Source organism: Xyrauchen texanus, chromosome 28, assembly GCF_025860055.1.
Source record: "Xyrauchen texanus isolate HMW12.3.18 chromosome 28, RBS_HiC_50CHRs, whole genome shotgun sequence".
In the NCBI taxonomy this organism is placed as follows: Eukaryota; Metazoa; Chordata; class Actinopteri; order Cypriniformes; family Catostomidae; genus Xyrauchen; species Xyrauchen texanus.
In genome coordinates this window covers 40,526,461-40,545,850 of record NC_068303.1, presented here as the reverse complement: position 1 = coordinate 40,545,850, position 19,390 = coordinate 40,526,461, and the positions used below count along the sequence as shown (strand labels likewise).

General features: G+C 37.6%; 1 protein-coding gene across 2 annotated transcripts in view; it reads right to left on the bottom strand.

The window, feature by feature from the left end:
• The window catches only part of LOC127621845 (lethal(3)malignant brain tumor-like protein 3), a 94,034-nt gene extending 83,087 nt beyond the window's left edge, over positions 1 to 10,947 (bottom strand). For both annotated transcript variants that reach the window (XM_052095610.1, XM_052095611.1), the window contains exons 1-5: positions 10,767 to 10,947; positions 8,341 to 8,462; positions 8,025 to 8,136; positions 4,813 to 4,963; positions 760 to 889 (exon numbers count right to left, since the gene is read on the bottom strand). In XM_052095610.1, the coding sequence (XP_051951570.1) occupies positions 760 to 889; positions 4,813 to 4,963; positions 8,025 to 8,136; positions 8,341 to 8,442 (495 nt within the window). In that variant the 5' untranslated portion in view covers positions 8,443 to 8,462; positions 10,767 to 10,947. The remainder of the gene's footprint in view (positions 1 to 759; positions 890 to 4,812; positions 4,964 to 8,024; positions 8,137 to 8,340; positions 8,463 to 10,766) is intronic.
• Between the last annotated feature and the right edge of the window lie 8,443 nt (positions 10,948 to 19,390).

Here is a 19,390-nt window from a genome sequence, read left to right as displayed (position 1 = left end):
AATCTACAATGTGTTGCCTGTTCCTTATCTGTCACTCACTCGACATTGTGTCAATGTAGTGACACCAGGGGTCACACTTGGGAGCCCCAAACACCTCTGATCTTTGAGAAAAGGCCAATGGGAATTGGCGAGTGGAATTTTCATGCCACTCACCCGGACATACGACTATAAAAGGAGCTGGCTCGCAACCACTCATTCGAGCGACCCCTAGTGTCACTACATCGACACAAATTCTCGTTTCCTCCATCAGGGAATGGAGGTTACAACAGTAACCAAGATGGTTTTTAACAATACCCTTCCAAAAAAGCACTGATGCTAATGTGCACTAAGCACTAAGTGATGTTAATGTCATGGTATATCAAATATTTTGCACTTTTTGTAAGTGTAGACTTCACACTAAAGCTTCAATCTACAATTGTACATGTTTCAAGTAAAATCAGGTAGAAAGCATGGATAACAAATAGTGTCACAAAAGGTAAACGTTTACAGGTGTCACATTAAAATAATTTGGTTATATAACTTAATATAACTTTATTTGGGGGTCCAAGCTGAGAATCTTGAACTTTCATTAAGTTTAGCTTCTCTTTAGGGACTGTTAAACCATCGTAATGATCTCCATCTCTCTCTGTATCCCACACAGTACTCGCTCATATTCTAAAAGCAGCCTAAGGACTCTGCAGAAACTCTAGATGTGATAAGAAATGCTTAGTGAAAGCCTGATAAAATGGAAGATGAACAGAAAAGGAAGAGTAAACTGACATAATCCTCATCATCTTCCTCGGGGACCTCCACCGAGCTGTCCGCATCTTCCGTGACTCTCTCTGTCGGGCGTGATCTTTTCCTCCCAAGCACCTCTCCGTTAGTTCTGGAACTATCTTTCTTCAGGTCTCTGTGAGCAGACGATGAGCAAACATTATCAGAACTCTCCAAGCAATCATTTGTGTGCTTTTACTAAATGATTTCTAATAACAGAACTATAAAATGCTATTTTAAATGATGATATATTCTTTGTACTGTATAGATTCTGGATTAGACAGTTAAGTCTGTATACCATGAATATATTTGATCAAAGACATGTAGTCAGGGTCTGATATGAATTAGGGCACAGAGTAAAAAAATACCACTGAAAGTGACAAAATTGCAACAGATATTTCAAGTGTGAGGGCAAACAAATGGGGTGCCCAGATTCCTGCTTGTGGAAAAAGGGACAGCCCCCTCCCAGCAAAAATGTAATTGATGATCAATGCAAAGTAGAGGGTGCATCCGCATCGGTAACTGTTGTCACTTTGTACTTTTCACTGGCAGCAATTTTTCTCAGTGTGCACTTGTCTTTCAAGAGTTTATCATGAAATGCAGAGCAGTCCAAAATTAAGATGTACGAAAAGTATTGCCGAGATTTATCCGGAGAGTCAAGCGAGTCAAGATTTAACCGGTGTCCATGTTGCATTCATTAATGAAACGCATTCATTTACACATGCTCAACAGGTGCAGATGTCCCAGGCTGGCATAATTCAAACTCCACGACATTGGCTAAGACTCTGAAGTTGATGGTCTTGCTCTCCAGCTCATGAAAAACGTCTGCCCATCTCTCAGACAAGGCCATCTTGTTTATGTTACACTAGGTGACAGTGTTTTTCACGTCAGCCCACTCAAAGAGTGTGGTTTCATCAATCAAACTGAGAGCGGGATTCTGGAGTAGAAGTGTTCGAGACTGCTCTGAATGTCTTCCCACTCTGGGATGTCTTTCAGAAGGGCCCACTCAAGTTTTTCTGTGTTCTCCAATGCGTGACTCCAATTTGGAGGTAATCCAACGATGCTGAATAAAAGTTTCTGACAGCATGGGTGATGGAAAAGCGAACTCAACAGATCTCACACCTCACTTTACTAGGCTCTGTCTGTGACACCTTTTTTAGAAATTGAAATGTACATGCACGCTTCCTCGATATATTTCTAGCCGTAGTTTCATCTGTGTGCTCTTTCAAACGGATTCTTCATCGGTTCACAAACTGGATGTCTATTGATTGGGGATTGTGATTGGATAGTTTAATCCAATCATGTTCTTTAAATAACACAATGTGATTTTATTGGTTATACAAGCCGTATCCTTGGCTACCTTTGATTAGGATATTCACGTGACTGAGACATTGGCGATAGAGAAATTTTAGGAGAGGGGAAATACAGGACAAATCACAATTATTGCACTAGAAAAAGTGCTTAAATACGGGACTGTCACGGGAAAACGGGACGTCTGGCCACCCTACAAAAAAAGATTCTCTTGTTTATACAACATTTATTATTTCATCATATCCAATTGTAGGTCAACAGAAGACAGCTCTATAATCTAACAATTCATTTTTGCAGAGTGTATATTGTGTTATGATCAATTATACATTCTTTATCTCTACTTTTGTAATTGATGTTGATTTGTTTTGTTCTGATTGGCAATTTAATTCAATTGAAGTTTTTGACGTTAGACATCTTATCTGTGTGTGATTGCATTCATTACTATTGCACAGCAACATCCCATTTCCTCTTTAGTAACAACATTTAGTACTGTATAATTTTGTTCAATAATAATAATAATACTTGTGGCATAATAGTGTGCTACATATGTTTGAAGCAATTCACACTCTGAAAAAACAGAACGTATAGCTCTCTGACTGAATAAAACTCTGCTGAAGGGCAGTTTGACTGTCATAAACCACGACCAGGCCTATGTTTAGGAGTAGATATCTCTTTAGATAACTCTATAGAGGTCATACTGCTCTAAGTTAGGCAATACTGCTCACAGACTGGAAGCAAACATACCACAACATGACAAGCATTACAGTGGACACAAATATGTTTTACAAATCAGTGAGAGGACATGTTATTGTATATAAATGCGTATAAAGGTTTTTTTGTTTTTTTAAATAGCATATAGCCGACAACTTTTGAAGCTTACTATGCAGTATACATACTGTGTACTGTATGTGTATTTTCTATATGCGTGGAATACTAATCAATTTGTTAGTACCATATCTAAATTCTAAAAGGATAGGCTGTGTTTGGAGCTAATGTAAAATACTATTACAGGGTTCCCACACTTTTTGACCAATTGATCCTTCACTAAGCTCCACCCCCCTTGGTTACGGTTGCTCACTCTGAAAAGCTTTGCCTCACTTCCCACAGGAATGAATGGGACATTCATTTGGAAATGACATTTTAAAACATATTTATCTGATGTTTTTTGTAACAAATGTAATTGTATAATGTTGAAAATTTTTTACTAAATTCAATTTCTTGGAATTGCTTAAAAAACTTTTTTTTAGTGCATGACCGTGGAAACCCTGCTATTAATATTACTCACTTTCTCTCATTAATTCCCTGTAATTCACTTGCAGGATAAATTAATCATGGCACAAAACTTGCACACATTGGATTATATTTTATACATATATGCACATTGGATGTTATTTAAATTTAAAGGAGCAATGTGTAATGTATTTACTGTACAAAAGCAGAAAATTATCATAATATTTTATTAGAGATTAAGGAAACGTGCCAGATTATTCTACTTTGAAATGTCCGTTCCAGGCCGGAATTTTTGTTTGTGTTTTGGCCTGTGTGATCCCGCCCACTGCCCATTTCTCAATAGTATTTCGACACCCCGGGTTGCCAGATTTGAAACAAGTTAGCGGGCAAACACAGCATGCTGCAGCCATGGAAGCCAGCAATACATCTAGCTAACATTGACAGAGTGTCAATAATCCACATGAGCTAGTTCATATTTACAAACAATAAAAATATTGCCAACATATACATTAGCTGATCAACTTACAGTATAAGGCTCGTCACTTGCCATTGTCAGTTTGCTCATTCATGTTGCGTACCCTAAACCTGGCAACCCGCGTGAGCTTCGAGTCAGGGGAGGAGGGAGCGGGGAGACAACTCTCGCCAATATTTTGTATTTGGACTGCAGTACCCATATTAAATGCTTGATGTCAATGTTACATATTGCTCCTTTAAGTAATTGTGATCAATTGCAAACTAGCACATATGCTGTTGTATCAACAATCGGGAAACTTCACTGATATTTGCATTGACTAATTCAATATTGGTATCGTGACAACCCTAGCAAGCGGTGAGCAGTGTACAAGCATTCTGTTCCAAACACAGCCTAAATCTTAACTCTGTTTAAAAACCAGTGTGACAGGTCAGTCAATGCAAACATGTTTGATAGTAATAACAGCACCTGCCCTCCCACACATCCAAGAACACCACTACTGCTGCTCAGTCCATAGTGCTCAGATCACTTACAACAGAACCGGTCAGAAATGACCCAGAGCTTCACTCTTTTCAATGTATCTAGTTTTAGTGCCTCTGCAGACAGTTGTGTGATATCTGTATTCACTGTCTCAGAGGTGAGTGTTGTTCAATGTGGAGCTAGTATGAAGTGGTTTTGAAGAAAACATTAAAGCACAGAACTTGAAGAAAACAATTAGAATTCTCTGAATTCTGATTGGATGAGCCACGTTCAGGAACATTTTAAACCTGCAACTGCACAATCAATATCCACCATTTTTCTGAACATGTGAAGTGAAACATTTCGCTTTCCGCTCTCCAGTGTTTTCACTCGCATCAATAAATGCAACAATTGATTAAACATTGGTGTTTTTATCATATTGCTGAGATGGGCAAGTTACTTGCTGAGATGTAATACCACAGGTAAGGGTCTTTTTAAATCACCAACACCAAGTATGAGCAATATGAGCCTCTGAATATCAACTACTGGGGTGAAATATAGGTGAACGTCTAGTGTGTAGTACTCACTCTTGTTGCTCTTGTAGCAGACAGCGCTCACTGCAGTGAAGTCCATCAGACAGGAAGTCCACCACAGAGCCCTTCCTGTTACAGCGTACACATACCAGTCCTCGCTGGGCCCATGCCTTTTCCTCCTTTATGACCGACCCCTTAGAGAGAGCTGAGGAAATTCAAGACAGAAATACATCATCATCATAATCATCATCGTCAGTCCATTTACATGCTTAAGTGATACTGACCCTTCACTAAGCGCTGCCTTGTAGATGCTACTGACCAATCCAACCACAGCAACATTTTTACACAAGCATTTGCTCTTTTCTAATGTAAGTCAGTCATGTGTGTATGGATAGTTTTAAACAGATTTTAATGGAAATTTAAAAACTTTTTTTATGTAAATTGGTAAAACGTTGTTGCCAGAGGTAGGGTTAGGCTTAGGCATGTGAGAAAAGACATCCAGAGAGGACATGTCACTTTTGTCCCTTAACATACAAAAAATATTTTTGTCTTAAAACAAGAAAAGAAAGTCCAATGTGGTAAGATAAATTGTGCTTCTTACATGTATTTATCTTGTTATATTATTTACAAATAAGTTCTGTGTGTTTGGATAGTTTCCAACAGAATTTTAGACAAATTAACCAAAAATAGAGTAAAATGTTATTGTCGGGCCCTTATAATGGCATTTATTTTCATTAATCCACTGGCCAATTTATTCTTGTTTTAAGCATAAACCTCACTAAATTTAGTTTTATGCTTAATACAAGAAAAAAATATTTACCAATATGTTAAGAAAAATTGTGCTACTTAGTAAATGTATCATGTTTCAAGGGTGTCCTATATATACATTTGAAGTCAGAAGTTTACATACACCTTCGCCATTTAAACTCAGTTTTTCCACAATTCCTGACATTTATTTGTAGCATTCCTTGTCTTAGGCCAGTTTGGATCACTACTTTATTTGAAGAATGTGAAATGTCAGAATAATAGTAGAGAGAATGATTTAGTTCAGCTTTTATTTCTTTCATCACATTCCCAGTGGGTCAGAAGTTTACATACACTTTGTTAGTATTTGGTAGAATTGCCTTTAAATTGTTTAACTTGGGTCAAATGTTTTGGGTATCCTTCCACAAGCTTCTCACAGTAAGTTGCTGGAATTTTCTGGAATTCCTCCAGACAGAACTGGTGTAACTGAGTCAGGTTTGTAGACCTCCTTGCTCACACACACTTTTTCAGTTCTGCACACAAATGTTCTATTGAAATGAGGTCAGGTGATGTGATGGACACTCCAATTCCTTGACTTTGTTGTCCTTAATCCATTTTCCACAACTTTGGAGGTATGTTTGGGGTCATTGTCCATTTGGAAGAATCATTTGTGACCAAGCTTTAACTTCCTGGTTGATGTCTTGAGATGTTGCTTCAATATATCCACATCATTTTCCTTCCTCATTATGCCATCTATTTTGGGAAAGCAAAGTACCCCCACAACATGATGCCGCGACCCCCATTCTTCACGGTTGGGATGGCGTTCTTCGGCTTCCAAGCCTCACCCTTTTTCCTCCAAACATAACAATGGTCATTATGGCCAAACAGTTCAATTTTTGCTTCATCAGACCAGAGGAAATTAGATATTTGCCGCCATGTGCACTTTCAAACTGTAGTCTAGCTTTTTATGGTGGTTTTGGAGCAGAGGCTTCTTCCTGGTTGAGGAGCCTTTCAGGTTATGTGGATATAGGACTTGTTTTACTGTGGATATAGATACTTGTCTACCTGTTTCCTCCAGCATCTTCACAAGGTCCTTTGCTGTTGTTTTGTACTTTTCACACCAAACTACATTCATCTCTAGGAGACAGAATGCATCTCCTTCCTGAGCGGTATGATGTCTGAGTGGTCCCATGATATTTATTCTTGCGTACTATTGTTTGTGCAGATGAACGTGGCACCTTCAGGTGTTTGGAAATTGCTTTTGGCTGATTTCTTTTGATTTTCCCATGATGTCAAGCAAAGAGGGACTGAGTTTGAAGGTAGGCCTTTAAATACATCCACAGGTACACCTCCAATTCAGTACACCTCCTATTAAAAGCTCCTCTCAAGGCTTGACATCATTTTCTAGAATTTTCCAAGCTGTTTAAAGGCACAGTTAACTTTATGTACGTAAACTTCTGTCCCACTGGAATTGTGATATAGTCAATTAAAAGTGAAACAATCTGTCTGTAAACAATTGTTGGAAAAATTACTTGTCATGCGAAAAGTAGATGTCCTAAACGACTTGCCAAAACTATAGTTTGCTAATATAAAATCTGCAGAGTAGTTAAAAAATTAGTTTTAATGACTTCAACATAAGTGTATGTATACTTCTGAATTCAACTGTATATATAATTTTATTTTTCACAAACATTTTACTGGAAACTGTACTGTGGTTTTGGACAGTTTAAAACAGAATTTTACAGAAATAACAAAAACATACAGTACAATGTTATTGACGGGGCACATATAATAGTAAAAGGTATTTATTTGTATTTTTCTGCTTATTTGTTTAAAGCATAAACCTCACCAAAATGCTATGCTTAATATATTTTTATTCTATTTATTTATTAATTTGCCAATGTGATTGAAAATATTTTCAATTAAATCAAGTCTTATTATATTACACAAGATTGTTTATTGAATATATTTATCTTGTGTCAAGGACACTACTGGAAAACAAGATAAAATAACATTTTAGTCTGGAAGACAGACATGTTTGCATGTATAACATTAGAAAGGATCCCTACAATTGCTCTAAGATAAGAAAAATATAAAAAAAAAAAACAACAATTCAGGTCATAGTAGTGTTAATAGTAACAGAAGAGTTCACAGTACCATAGTGAGTAACAGTTATGCTAATGTTATCAGGTGAGAATCACTATCAAATGAGGCTTTTTTTTTCATAGACTGTGTTTTCAGTTTGCCTCTATTCTGATTCATAGCCTGCATGGTGTTTAATTATATTAATGTGTAATTTAATTATTTATTTTAAAGAAAAATTGCAGACACAACTGCTTTGCAAGGTCACACTTCATTTCAGCCTATATAAGAATTATATTCATTCCAACTGTTACCACTTTAAGCACTATGAGCATCTATTAAGCTTGTCTGAGCGAGCAACAGTGACCAAGGGGGGCGGAGCTTAGTGCAGGGTTATTATATCTAACTAAACCTCAAGCCAGTGTATTATAGGGTTTTACCCTCTTGAGCAGTTGGGACGCTCCATGTGGTGGTGGCGTGAGCCTTTTTGCCCCTCTCCTCCTCCGTTTCGTCCGTTATGACCTCCAAGACCCCAAACTCATTCACCCGGAACTGGCGCACACACACAAACAACAGACGCACTTACACACACTGTCTGCACTGCTACACAACAAACACACACTACACGCTGCTTCAAGATGACTGGGAATAAATTCATAGCAATAAATACAAATCATAAAGACATTCAATTAAACCTTTAACTAAATAAACTGACCGTCTTGAAGCTAGAATAAAGGCCTTGATGTATTTCCTAACCTTGAGTTCGCTGCCAGGCAGTGTTCCCACCCCGTCCTTCCAGTCCATCGCCCCGTACACGTCAAACTCTGGAGCAGCTGCGCTCGGGCCTGACGACTCCATCACACCCGCACACAGCTAATCTGAAACACCATATAACACCCCACATATTTACATTTGTAACTGCCTAACGGCACACAAAACTATTCCTCCATCAGGACTCAAAAGTATGCATAAAACTAATAATCAGAAAAACTAATAATATATATATATATTTTTTTTATCAACATACTGTATTTAATGTGTGTTCTTTACAAAAATAAATAATAATAATAATAATAATAATAATAACTAGAAATTAAACAGCTATGATTTACTCCATAACAGCTATACATTTGTTCGCTGGAAAATGATGCCACCACGAGGACCTACTAAGTAGTGGGCGTTCCAAATTGCGGAGAAAAGGGGATACAAATGTAAAAAAATATTTTTAAAACATTATTACTTTCATTTTTTTTTTTCATCAGCACAAATGAAAGGCAGTGCAACAAATACTACCATGACACATAACAATTTGAATCCTTATTTTTCTCACATTACAGTCATGAAAATGTGGTTTGTTTGTTAATTGTCATCAAATAATTCTACTAGGCATCTTAATGGTCCTAAACATAAACTTGATTGCCTATATGTAAAATATAACACCTTATTTCTTATCTTTAATACTCTCGGGGGCTGAAAAATGATTTGAAAGATTTGTCCATAAACTTCTAGAAAGAAAACAACATGGGGAGAAAAAAAAAAACCTTTCGATATTTTAATTTAGTCTTCAGTTTCACAAAAGAACTCAATTAGAAACACACACTCTCTATGTATGTAACTCTTTATACTTTTAAATTTGTGTTATAGTTGACTTAACCACGTAATGAATTGCACTGCTGTTATGTTATGTCCCTTAAATCAGTTAATAACATTCTAGAATGCACAGTCTGATCTATTATCTAGCCTATAATACACCAAATATCAAAACAACATTAATTGTTTCCTCAAACCTATTGCCTGCTTTGAGGAGAACCATTAAGCAATATTACAGTCTCTATGCAAAGACTGTGCCTATGATTGGTATAAAGTACCAAGCAGATCTGAAAAGAGACGCAGGCTATAAACAAACACAGTACTGCATGAGGCCTACAGCACGCCAGTCGTTCATCTGTGCTGCCAGCAGGGGGCGCTGCGGCCCACATTTCACCCGCTGCGCTGGAAACTTTCAAACAATGAAATCAAAGAAATACTCGCAATATTGACAAATATTGCAGCATTGTATATACCAATCAGTGTTTTATTTTTTCATTTTATTTTTCATTTTGACATTATTTTTCATTAAACACGGAAGTCGGTGATAATAAAGGTTCAATATCTGGCCTTGAGCTGATTTTCGCTGCTGTAGTTGCTATTAATAGGTATTTGTCATGTTGTATTAAACTAAGTTAATTTTCTCAACGAATATCTCAAATTTCCACGCAAGTGCATTACTTTTCTATGTAAATTATCGTATTTTAAAATGCATTTGATATTTTTGTCCAATCGTTTTTCACTAATGATTTAAATTAATTTTTAGACGACGACGACGCGATGAGAAAATAAACATTATATTGATTTTCCACCCTGAATATTACTGCGTCTGTTTTTTCCTATTTAAGCAATTTTTTGGCGGCTTATTTCTTGATTTATTTCTATTTCTGCAGATCTATTGTCTTAAAACACTTTACAATGAATGGGGTGAAATGATTCAGCACGATAGCGACCGTGAGGGGTTATTTTTCTTTAAATATCGATGGCGATGAGATGTGATCATAAATATTAGATGGCATAGTGTCAGACATAAAACACTTTTCTTTAATGTGTTTTAAAGGCAGTTTCCCAAAATGGCGGAGCAGGAATTATATTCACTATATAATTGAAAGACACAGGCCTGGAGAACCGCGTCATTATTCGTGATCAATCACATTTAAAGTGAATGATTGAGCTGATCGCGAGGACGGAGAGGTGATCGAGAGATGTTTTGTTTCGCACGATCAGTTCCTGCCGTTCCCAGCACACAGGAGCTTTTGCATTATTCTACAAACACTCGTATGTGTGCTTTATTTCTACCGTCAACCAGACATGCACACTTTGATCTTTTTTATCGACTGCGTCTATTGTAAGTGTCATTAATAAGCGTTATTCTTTATTTCATACTCTCTCTCTCTCGCTCTCTTCCTGCTGCTGATATTATTGATGACACGTCCAGGCGTTTTCTACTTTATATCTAACTTTCATTATTATTCCCTCTCATTAAACCTCCCGAGAAAGTCTAACACGGCGCATAGCGGCTTATTGCAAAGTATAAAACGCTATACAAACAGTTAATTATAGGGTGCGATTGTTTTAATTTGTCTGTTTCTTACCCAAATTCTCCCACGAGTACTGAGAAATTGGCCAGGCGGACTCCAGTGCGCATGCGCAGAGCCGTCGCGCTTTACACTCGCCCATCATGACAATATCGAAAGTTTTGCGCTGCAACCATTCCTGCGAATACAGACGATATAACGCGTTTGACTCCCGCACGCGAGCACCAGTACAACAGCCTCCTCGCACACGTGCTTGTGCAGTTTTTAAAGCGCTAGGAGGTGATCTGGTGTCGTAAAACAACTCCATTGCTGTTTTGTTACTAAAAATAAAGCCCTACATACAGTCGAACCGTCACAAATGTAAATAAACAGTACAATGCATATAACATATTAAAGTCCTGTGTATTAAGTGTGTGTTGAGTGTTCACAAATGGAGACGTGACGCAGTAGTCTGCATAATGTAGTCGTGTAGGTAAACATACAGTGCTGAACTGAACCGGATTAACCTTAAAAACACCCAACTATACTAAACCAAGTTATGCCAAACTATCCAGCACAATACTATGTACGAGTAAACTACACTGAATTGTACAAAACTAGCCAATCCTGAATTATAGTTAGTGATGGGTTTCTGTAGGCCTCCAGTTAGACATATTCCCTCATCAGATTGACATTAAACATCCACCCTCTTATTAAATGTGCAGTAAGTATGAATAATATCTCTTGAAAGTCATTTGAATGCTTTTGTATTCCATGCATGAATAAATAAATATGCGAGTGTCTACTGTATTTCCTGATGCTTACATTGGTTAAATGTATGAAATGTTTAAAACTACTGTACTGAGCCCTTCATGCTGTGTTTTTCACCATATGGTAAGTATTGCCTAACAATTATAATAATAAAAAGATTAAAAACATCATATTAATAAGTAAACCTAGTAGGCTAGACATGGAGTTAATGTAATGTAATTTGTACCAAATGAAACTGGTATTCAGCTCAGAATTGAATTTGTGATTATTTACTTGTTATAAAACTATTTAATTCAGTGGTATGAACAAATTTAAATAAACAAATGTATTCGTGATTATTAGTCATGAAATCAATGTAGACTTGAATCAGATTTCAACTTTGTGGAAAAGGTGTTTTTGTTTCCGTTTTGCACTTTGCAATGGCTAAAACTGGCTAAATGTTGAATTAATGCTGACATAGGTTGCAAATGAGTTCAAAGTGCAACAAGATTTTCAATATGAGTGAGTTAATTAGTTGCATATGTTTCTTAATCCAATCAAATGGATGATGTTATATCAGGTAAACAGGGAGTTGGTGGTGTACGTGGATTCAACTTTTCCCGTTCTAGGACCTCACACGAGATTCAAACTAGCTCAGCTTTGGTTACCATATTATATTTAGCATCAGCACTCATTCAACTGTTCCATGTGTAAACAGAAGGATTTCCCTTCACTGTGTTTGCTGGTGTGAATCACTTTAACTTTCAGTCTATATGAGAATGCTCTATTAGTCCGAGATAAGCAGTTAGAAGTGTCACTGAGAAGTTTCTCTACACATCACTATTGTCACTGAGATTGAAGCCGGTCATCCAGTCATTACAAATATCTTCATGTATTTCCTGACCTTTGGACAAGCTCAGGGCTTATGAGGAATTTTTGTAAAATGGGGATGAAGAATCCAGGTGGATGATGGTGTAAGATCCTCCACCATAATGTTTTAACTTGACCATAGATGGCACTAAATCTCATCTCAACACATTTATTAAAAGGATCTGCTCCTCTAAATTTTGACATTTCTTCTGAATATCATCTGAGGTTCATTTACATTATTTTGTGTGACTGGAAAATAGTGACTTTGGTAGTAGAAGTTTTTATGTCTCGTTGATTTGTGGACACAGAGTGGCATGTATTTAGATCTGTAGAGCAACAAATATAGCTTTTATTTTGAATAATAAGACCCTTGGGGTAAGATCTTCTTGTGTTATTATTTAATGTAATAATTATTCAATTCTTTATTCATTTGTGAGGTTATTGTTTAATAATACCATGCATTCGATTTACATTTGAAACATCTTTACTATTTATTATAATCTATAGGCTGGAATTCAATGGAATTCAATCTGAATTCATATTATTGCCGTTATGAGCATCCTGTACATGTTCAATTTATATCTAAATTCACATTGTTCTTAAGAGGGGTATCTTCCCCCATCATCCCCTAGATTTTTATAACCCCATCACATATATCTCTAAATACAGTGGTTCTCAGTTAGGTTTGCCTCAGGACCTAGATTTCACATGGACAATATGTGGCAACAAACACAGTACCAAAATCGTTTATTGTACAAAAGTAAACACATATGCCCTCAAAATCAAACACTGACATTTGTTAGTTTTAGTTAGGCTAAGGATGAGCAATCCATGGTCAATTTTCTAAGTCAAGCAGCTTATCCACGATCTCATCAATCTAATTTGGCTTTAACAGATGAATTTGCACCAATATGCCATAGTTTGTTCTGATGCACGGCCTTTGACATTAACATTTAAATATATGTTAAGTTGATAAGCCTATTTATTTTGCTCTTAATGCACATTTACTATACATATATACTTATTTTAAACCACTTAATATCCTAATATATTTGATAAAGATGTTAAACTGACAATTTTCAAGATGGAATCATATTAATTAGTTTTTTATCACTGTATCTCAGTTAAGTAAACATTGGAGGGAAAAGTGAAATTATTTTACAATGTTGATTTGTCCTTTATGTCATACAGTATGTTTGGATCTACAAATATGATTAAAGTTTTCAAATATGAAATTTGTTAATATGAATAATAGACAATTGTTAAAAAGTTTTCTGCAGGATATTTTACAAATTTGTATTTTTTAACAGCAGATTTGTTTGTTTGTTTTTTCAGAATTTTTAGCTGTTTAAAAAATTTGAGGTTTAAATATTCAGATTAAAAAAACAAATCAGAACTCCACATACAAATCTCTCATATTCAGATCTCATAAATTCAGATTGTAAACAAACTAGTCCAAAGGTCAAGTAAAGCTGGGTTATTTACTTAATATTAACAATTAATCAAATATATAAATATTTGCTGAGAAAGGCCCTCAAATAAAAATAATTCTATATAAGTTTAAATAATTATAACTATATTTAAGACTTTATATGGACTTGTGGGAACCCTTATTATATTAAATAATTATGAATATAATACAAATTATAAATATAATAATTCAGATAATTAAAATGCATTACATTATTGTGGCAGATGAGTAAAACATTCATTAGACAATACAAAAAATGGACTAAGAAGTCAATATATTGTTTATTTCTTTATAACTGAACATCTTATCTGTAGTCTACAGTGCACTGCAATCCATTTGGCAGTTGAATTTGTCAGTCTGTCTGAAATAGATCTAATTTATTTATTAAATGGGCTTTTCAATGCTTTTGTAGAAGTCTTAGTTTGAAACTTAGAAAAATCCCTGGAAATCCCTGCATTTGGAATTTCACTCCGTCCAGCTGTTTGAATGCAAGAAGCATTCTCTTCTTGTGCTGTTGTACCAGGATCCAGCTGGTATGTAGCTGTGTAGTGTGTAAACTTCACTCCCCTGGCCTCAAGAGGTGCTGTAGTGTCTGGCGCTAGGGGCTGTAGCCTTTAGCCTCCTCGTTACCGGGCCCACCTCCCAATTCGAATCCTGCTCGGAGCAGGATGAGCAGGACTGGTCACACTGGTTCCGTGACCCAGATGGGAGTGAGGTTTTGTGGGTTTCAGGATGTTTATTTCCCCCTTTCTAGCGCATCCAACTCCCATGCCAGTGATCGCCGGTTTGAATCCTGGACCAGTGACACTGTCAGTAGTGTCAAGCCTGAGTTTGGTTTGTTGTCTGTACAGCTGGGGTTCCGCTTACTACCCCCTGCTGAAAACAGGTGGTATTTTCAATTTAAATTGCTCCGATAGTAGGAATATTCTTTATTACAGTCTGGAGGCATGATTAATTACATACATTTTTTGTATAATATTTTTATGTAATTAATTGCACTGAATTAATGCGTTTAATCTCCAGCCATAATTAAAAGCACTGTATATATATATTAATGCATTCATACATTAGTGCTATAAGTGTTTTCCCTGTGGAACATAGTTTTTTTCAGACAATATGAAGTCATTCATTTTCCTTTGTTTATTATGCTACTTTTACTTCTATTAATTGCAGACTTTATATTGCCAGAAAATTTGGTAACATTTTACAATTTACATTATGTACTGTACGTATATGTTAACTTTAGTTAACACAATAGTTAACATGAAATAAATGGATGTTTACAGCATTTATCAATCTTGGCCAATGTTCATTTCTAAATATACACTGACTACTGGGTGGTAAATAACTCAGCTTTGCTTTACCTTTAGGCTAGTTTGATCGTGATCTGAATAACTGAGATCTGAATGGAAGATATTTGAAGTTCTGAATTTTTTCTTAATCTGAAAATTTGAAACAGTAATTCTATAATCCATATTTTATATTCCACCTCTAAAATGTTCACATACACACAAAACACCTGCTGTTCAAATGTAAAAATGTATGAAATATGCCACAAAAATCTTCTTTGAAAGTTGAAAAAAATGTGTTAAATGTCACAAGTCTAGTATTCAAATTAACAAATGTCACATTCAGATTCTTCATTCATTGTTCTAACTCCATGCATATGCTATTTACTAACTTCCAAAATGAAAAACAATCTAATTATGCTTGTAACCATTTTGACTGAAAGAAGGGAATAAGATGCTGCATCAGTAGCTGACGCAATGGGAAACTCCTCCTATAACACCAATCTATTGGCAGATGGCGCTTGACACAGTGTCCTTTTTTATTTGGTTGATGAAGGCTACAGTTGGGCATGATTTATTGTCAGTGTAGTCTTCCTCTGTGAAGTCCATCGTAATAGATTAAAGTGATGCAGAAAAAGTTTATCGATGCTCCCCTCGCTGTCTGGTTGGTAGTCTTTACTCAGCAACACATAGCGTTGAGAGTCGAACCCCGGGCTGGACCAGAGCTGGAGTTGGTATGCTCTGGTAACCTCTGGATGAGACAGGGAAACAAATAGAATAATATTAGCACTTTAAAGCAGAGTTATTTAATATAAGAAAAGTTTCCGGTTCTGGCAGACCTAAATAATGCAGCATAACTATGGGATGAGGGATACCCTGATCACTATGACACTGCATCTGTAGCAGATGCTATGGTTAATGTGTTTGTGCCATGCTACTGATTCACATGCACAATGAAAGGCCTACTAGTCATCAGGGTAGTTGAAAAGGCATTGAGCCAGGCAGATGTCCTCCAAGGAAACACCCTTTGCCCAAGCCCAAGAGGACACCATGCTCCTGGTAGAGTGGGCCTTAATACCCATGGGACACTGCACACCTTGCAAATCATAAGCCAGTACAATGGAGTCAACAACCCAGTGAGAAAGTCTTTGCTTGGAGATGGCCAAATGTTTTGAACTGCCTCCAAAGCAGACAAAGAGCTCATCTGTCAGCCTGGATTGACTCGAACAGTCAATGTACATGCGTAACAACCTCATGGGACAAAGCATGTGCAGTCTCTGTGCTCGTCTAATTTAAATGGAGGAGGAGATAAAGTGTGTAAGGTTATCACCTGAGCTGTGAAGGGAGTGGCCAGAACCTTGGGCACATATTCCTCCCCAGGCTTGAGAATGCCTTTTGACAAGCTGGGTCCAAATTCTATGCAAGAATTGTGGACTGACAGTTCCCCAATACATTTGCTGAAGACAAAGTAATAAACATTGTGGTGTTTAGAGAGAGTACGCGCAAACTTATGGCATCAAGTGGCTTGAATGGGGAACCCGTAAACGCACTCGGTACAAACTCTGTGTTTGGACAAATTTGACAGAGAACAACGCCCTTCTGATAGAACACGGGCACTCTCCAAATAGTTAAGTGTGGCTAACAACGGTGTGTCACTGGGAGATGTAAGACCATGTCTCCACATGTCATGAGGGTCCCTCCAATTGACCTAACATTGGAGAAGCCTCATACATAGTAAATCCAGAGAGGTTCTGCAGCTGCGGCAGCCATCAAACCCAAAACCCACTAAACTGTCACAGAGGTAGGGCTACCCTGGCTTGAACTCATCAAACATCAGAGCACAAGAGTCTAAATTGAGTGTGTTTGTCTGTCAGGCACGCCTACATGGCCACCAAGTTTAGTTTATACCAAGAAGGAAACTTGCCAACTGGGCATCAACACGCCAATTGACTTTGAGGCCCAAATGCTCCAGATGTGCAAGCAGCAGATCACTGTGCTTGCACGCTTGTTCCTCCGATTGTGCTTAAAGCAACCAATTGTCAAGGTAGTTCAATAAACGGATACCACTCAGCCTCGAGGGAAAATCTAAAGAATGGCCTGTCACAAGGGGATGTCTGCACATGAAAGTATGGGTCTTTCAGATCGTTTGACACAAACTGGTCCAGAGGAAGGACTTGAGGCAAAATCTGTTTCTGAGTAATAAAGACTCTCTGAGTGTCCAATTTAAGGGTATAAATAAAGTCCAATACAGGCCTTAGCTCACCATCCTTCCTGGCACTAGTAAACAAATAAAATAAAATAGCAACATTAAAAGCCTTTCTGCATGAAAGTACCATGAATACCTATTGCATCTTTGGAGAGGAGACACTGAACCTCTCCATGCAAAATCGGCACATCCTGCACTGTGACAGGCACCGGTAAAGTGAGGTGGACGTCTTGAAAACTAAAGCACATAGTCATGAGTTGTTTTGTGCCTTTTCCAACAGCAAAAGTGTTGTTAAACATTGTTGGAATGTGACAATCATTGCACAGAGCCAATAGCAATAAAAACAGTGAACACATTGTGACCGTGTTCTTGTTCCTGGCCCGTCGATGGCGGGAAAGTGGGAGGGCCATTTTACCGGGCCTTCTTGAGGCCTGTAGAAAGCACTTAGTGTACCTGTAGTGTACACCTTAAATCCCCCTGTTGCGGTATATCAGTGTTCTGCCACATCGTCAACAATTTCAAGGCATTGAAGTGACCAGCGTCACGCCACAAACTCCTTACCGCCTTTGAGAGGGCTGCTAGGTGACTTGGAGATGAATAAAAATTTCTATGTCATGACACGGCAGTCTCCTGGCATGCTGCCAACAATAGTAAAAACAGAACGAAAACATCCTGTGCTAAAAAGGACATATCGCACTTATTTTCCAGCTCACAACACTGAGGAAAATGAGAAGCAAATTCCTGACAAATGTATCGAGGGTGTCTCTCCACAGCATTGGGCCACCCATTGACCTGCCAATTTCCTGGGCAGAGACTTGGTGTCTGGAGCACCAATTTGTGGCATGGTGCGTTTAACAAGTACCACAAAGGCGGCTGCACCAAGACCAGAACTCTCACTGAATAGAAAGATTGTCAAGTCATAATAAGCTGCTCGTGCAGCTCTGGAAATAACAGCACCGGCAGCAAAGCTCAGAGGCCAACACGGTGAACATCATTCATCCTCATGCAATCTTATGCAATCAATCCTAGTGAGTTTTGATATGAAGCCACTTGATGTGGAGGAGAAGTGGCATGCAAGGCTGGGCCGGCGACAAATCCTCCTCCTCACATCTCACATCTCTATATTTCCCGTCCCTCACACGCCTCCCTCATAAGGTCCCTTAGGAGGTGCAGGAGGAGTATAGTGGGAGCGACTTCAGCTTGCAGAACAAAAGTGAGCCAATAGTAAATTGTCTTGAGTTTCATGCATTTACAATTAATTTACAATCAGTTTCAATGAGCATTGCTTATATAAAATAGCACTTGTGCCTGTCAGACAGTATGGCTCACAAGGTGGAAAATATTTGCGAAACACCATCTTGAAAAATACTTAGTTGAGCAAAAGACTCTTTTATGTGCTTAACACTCAATGCAGTAGTGTTTCAGATGCGGAATTGATTAAGGATACGCTGTTCGTTAGAGCACAAGCAGGGATTTAGAAATAATCCACTCACTGTTAAGGTGTGCAGATTCAACGATGAAGTTAAGATTTGGGGTATCCAGAGCAGAACAGCTATTATCACATCCCTGTAGAGAAAAATTCTGATGAAATGGTGCTGTGCTGCAGTTTATATGCCCACGGTGACACACAAATCAAAGGCAGAGCGTCAAGTGCCCTCTGCCAATAGATTGGCATGATATTAAAGGGCTTCAAAAATCCTGGAAGGTGTTTACCATAGCACCAGCTACTGATGCAGCATTAAAGTGACCAACTTGAATGAGAACTTGCAATTTATTAAGAAATATTCCATTGATCTCGCTGTGCATTCTGAAACAGTAGGTTTCTGGATGTTTCTTAAGCTAAACTCGGCCTGTGCTGACAGGAACATTTTATTAACTAAAGGCCCTTACCCAAACCCCAGTCAGTGGAGAAAATGTAATCTTAGAGGTAAAATGGAACCTCCAAATCACACTCGTCACTGATTATGCAGACATTATAATTTCCAAGTTTCAATGAGGGACAATGACCCGGGTCAAAACGTACGACATATTTGCACAGAATGTATTTAAATTCTGACCAGAAACAATTCAATACACCCAATCCTGCTAGCATGATGCTAATGTGAGGTATTCTAAT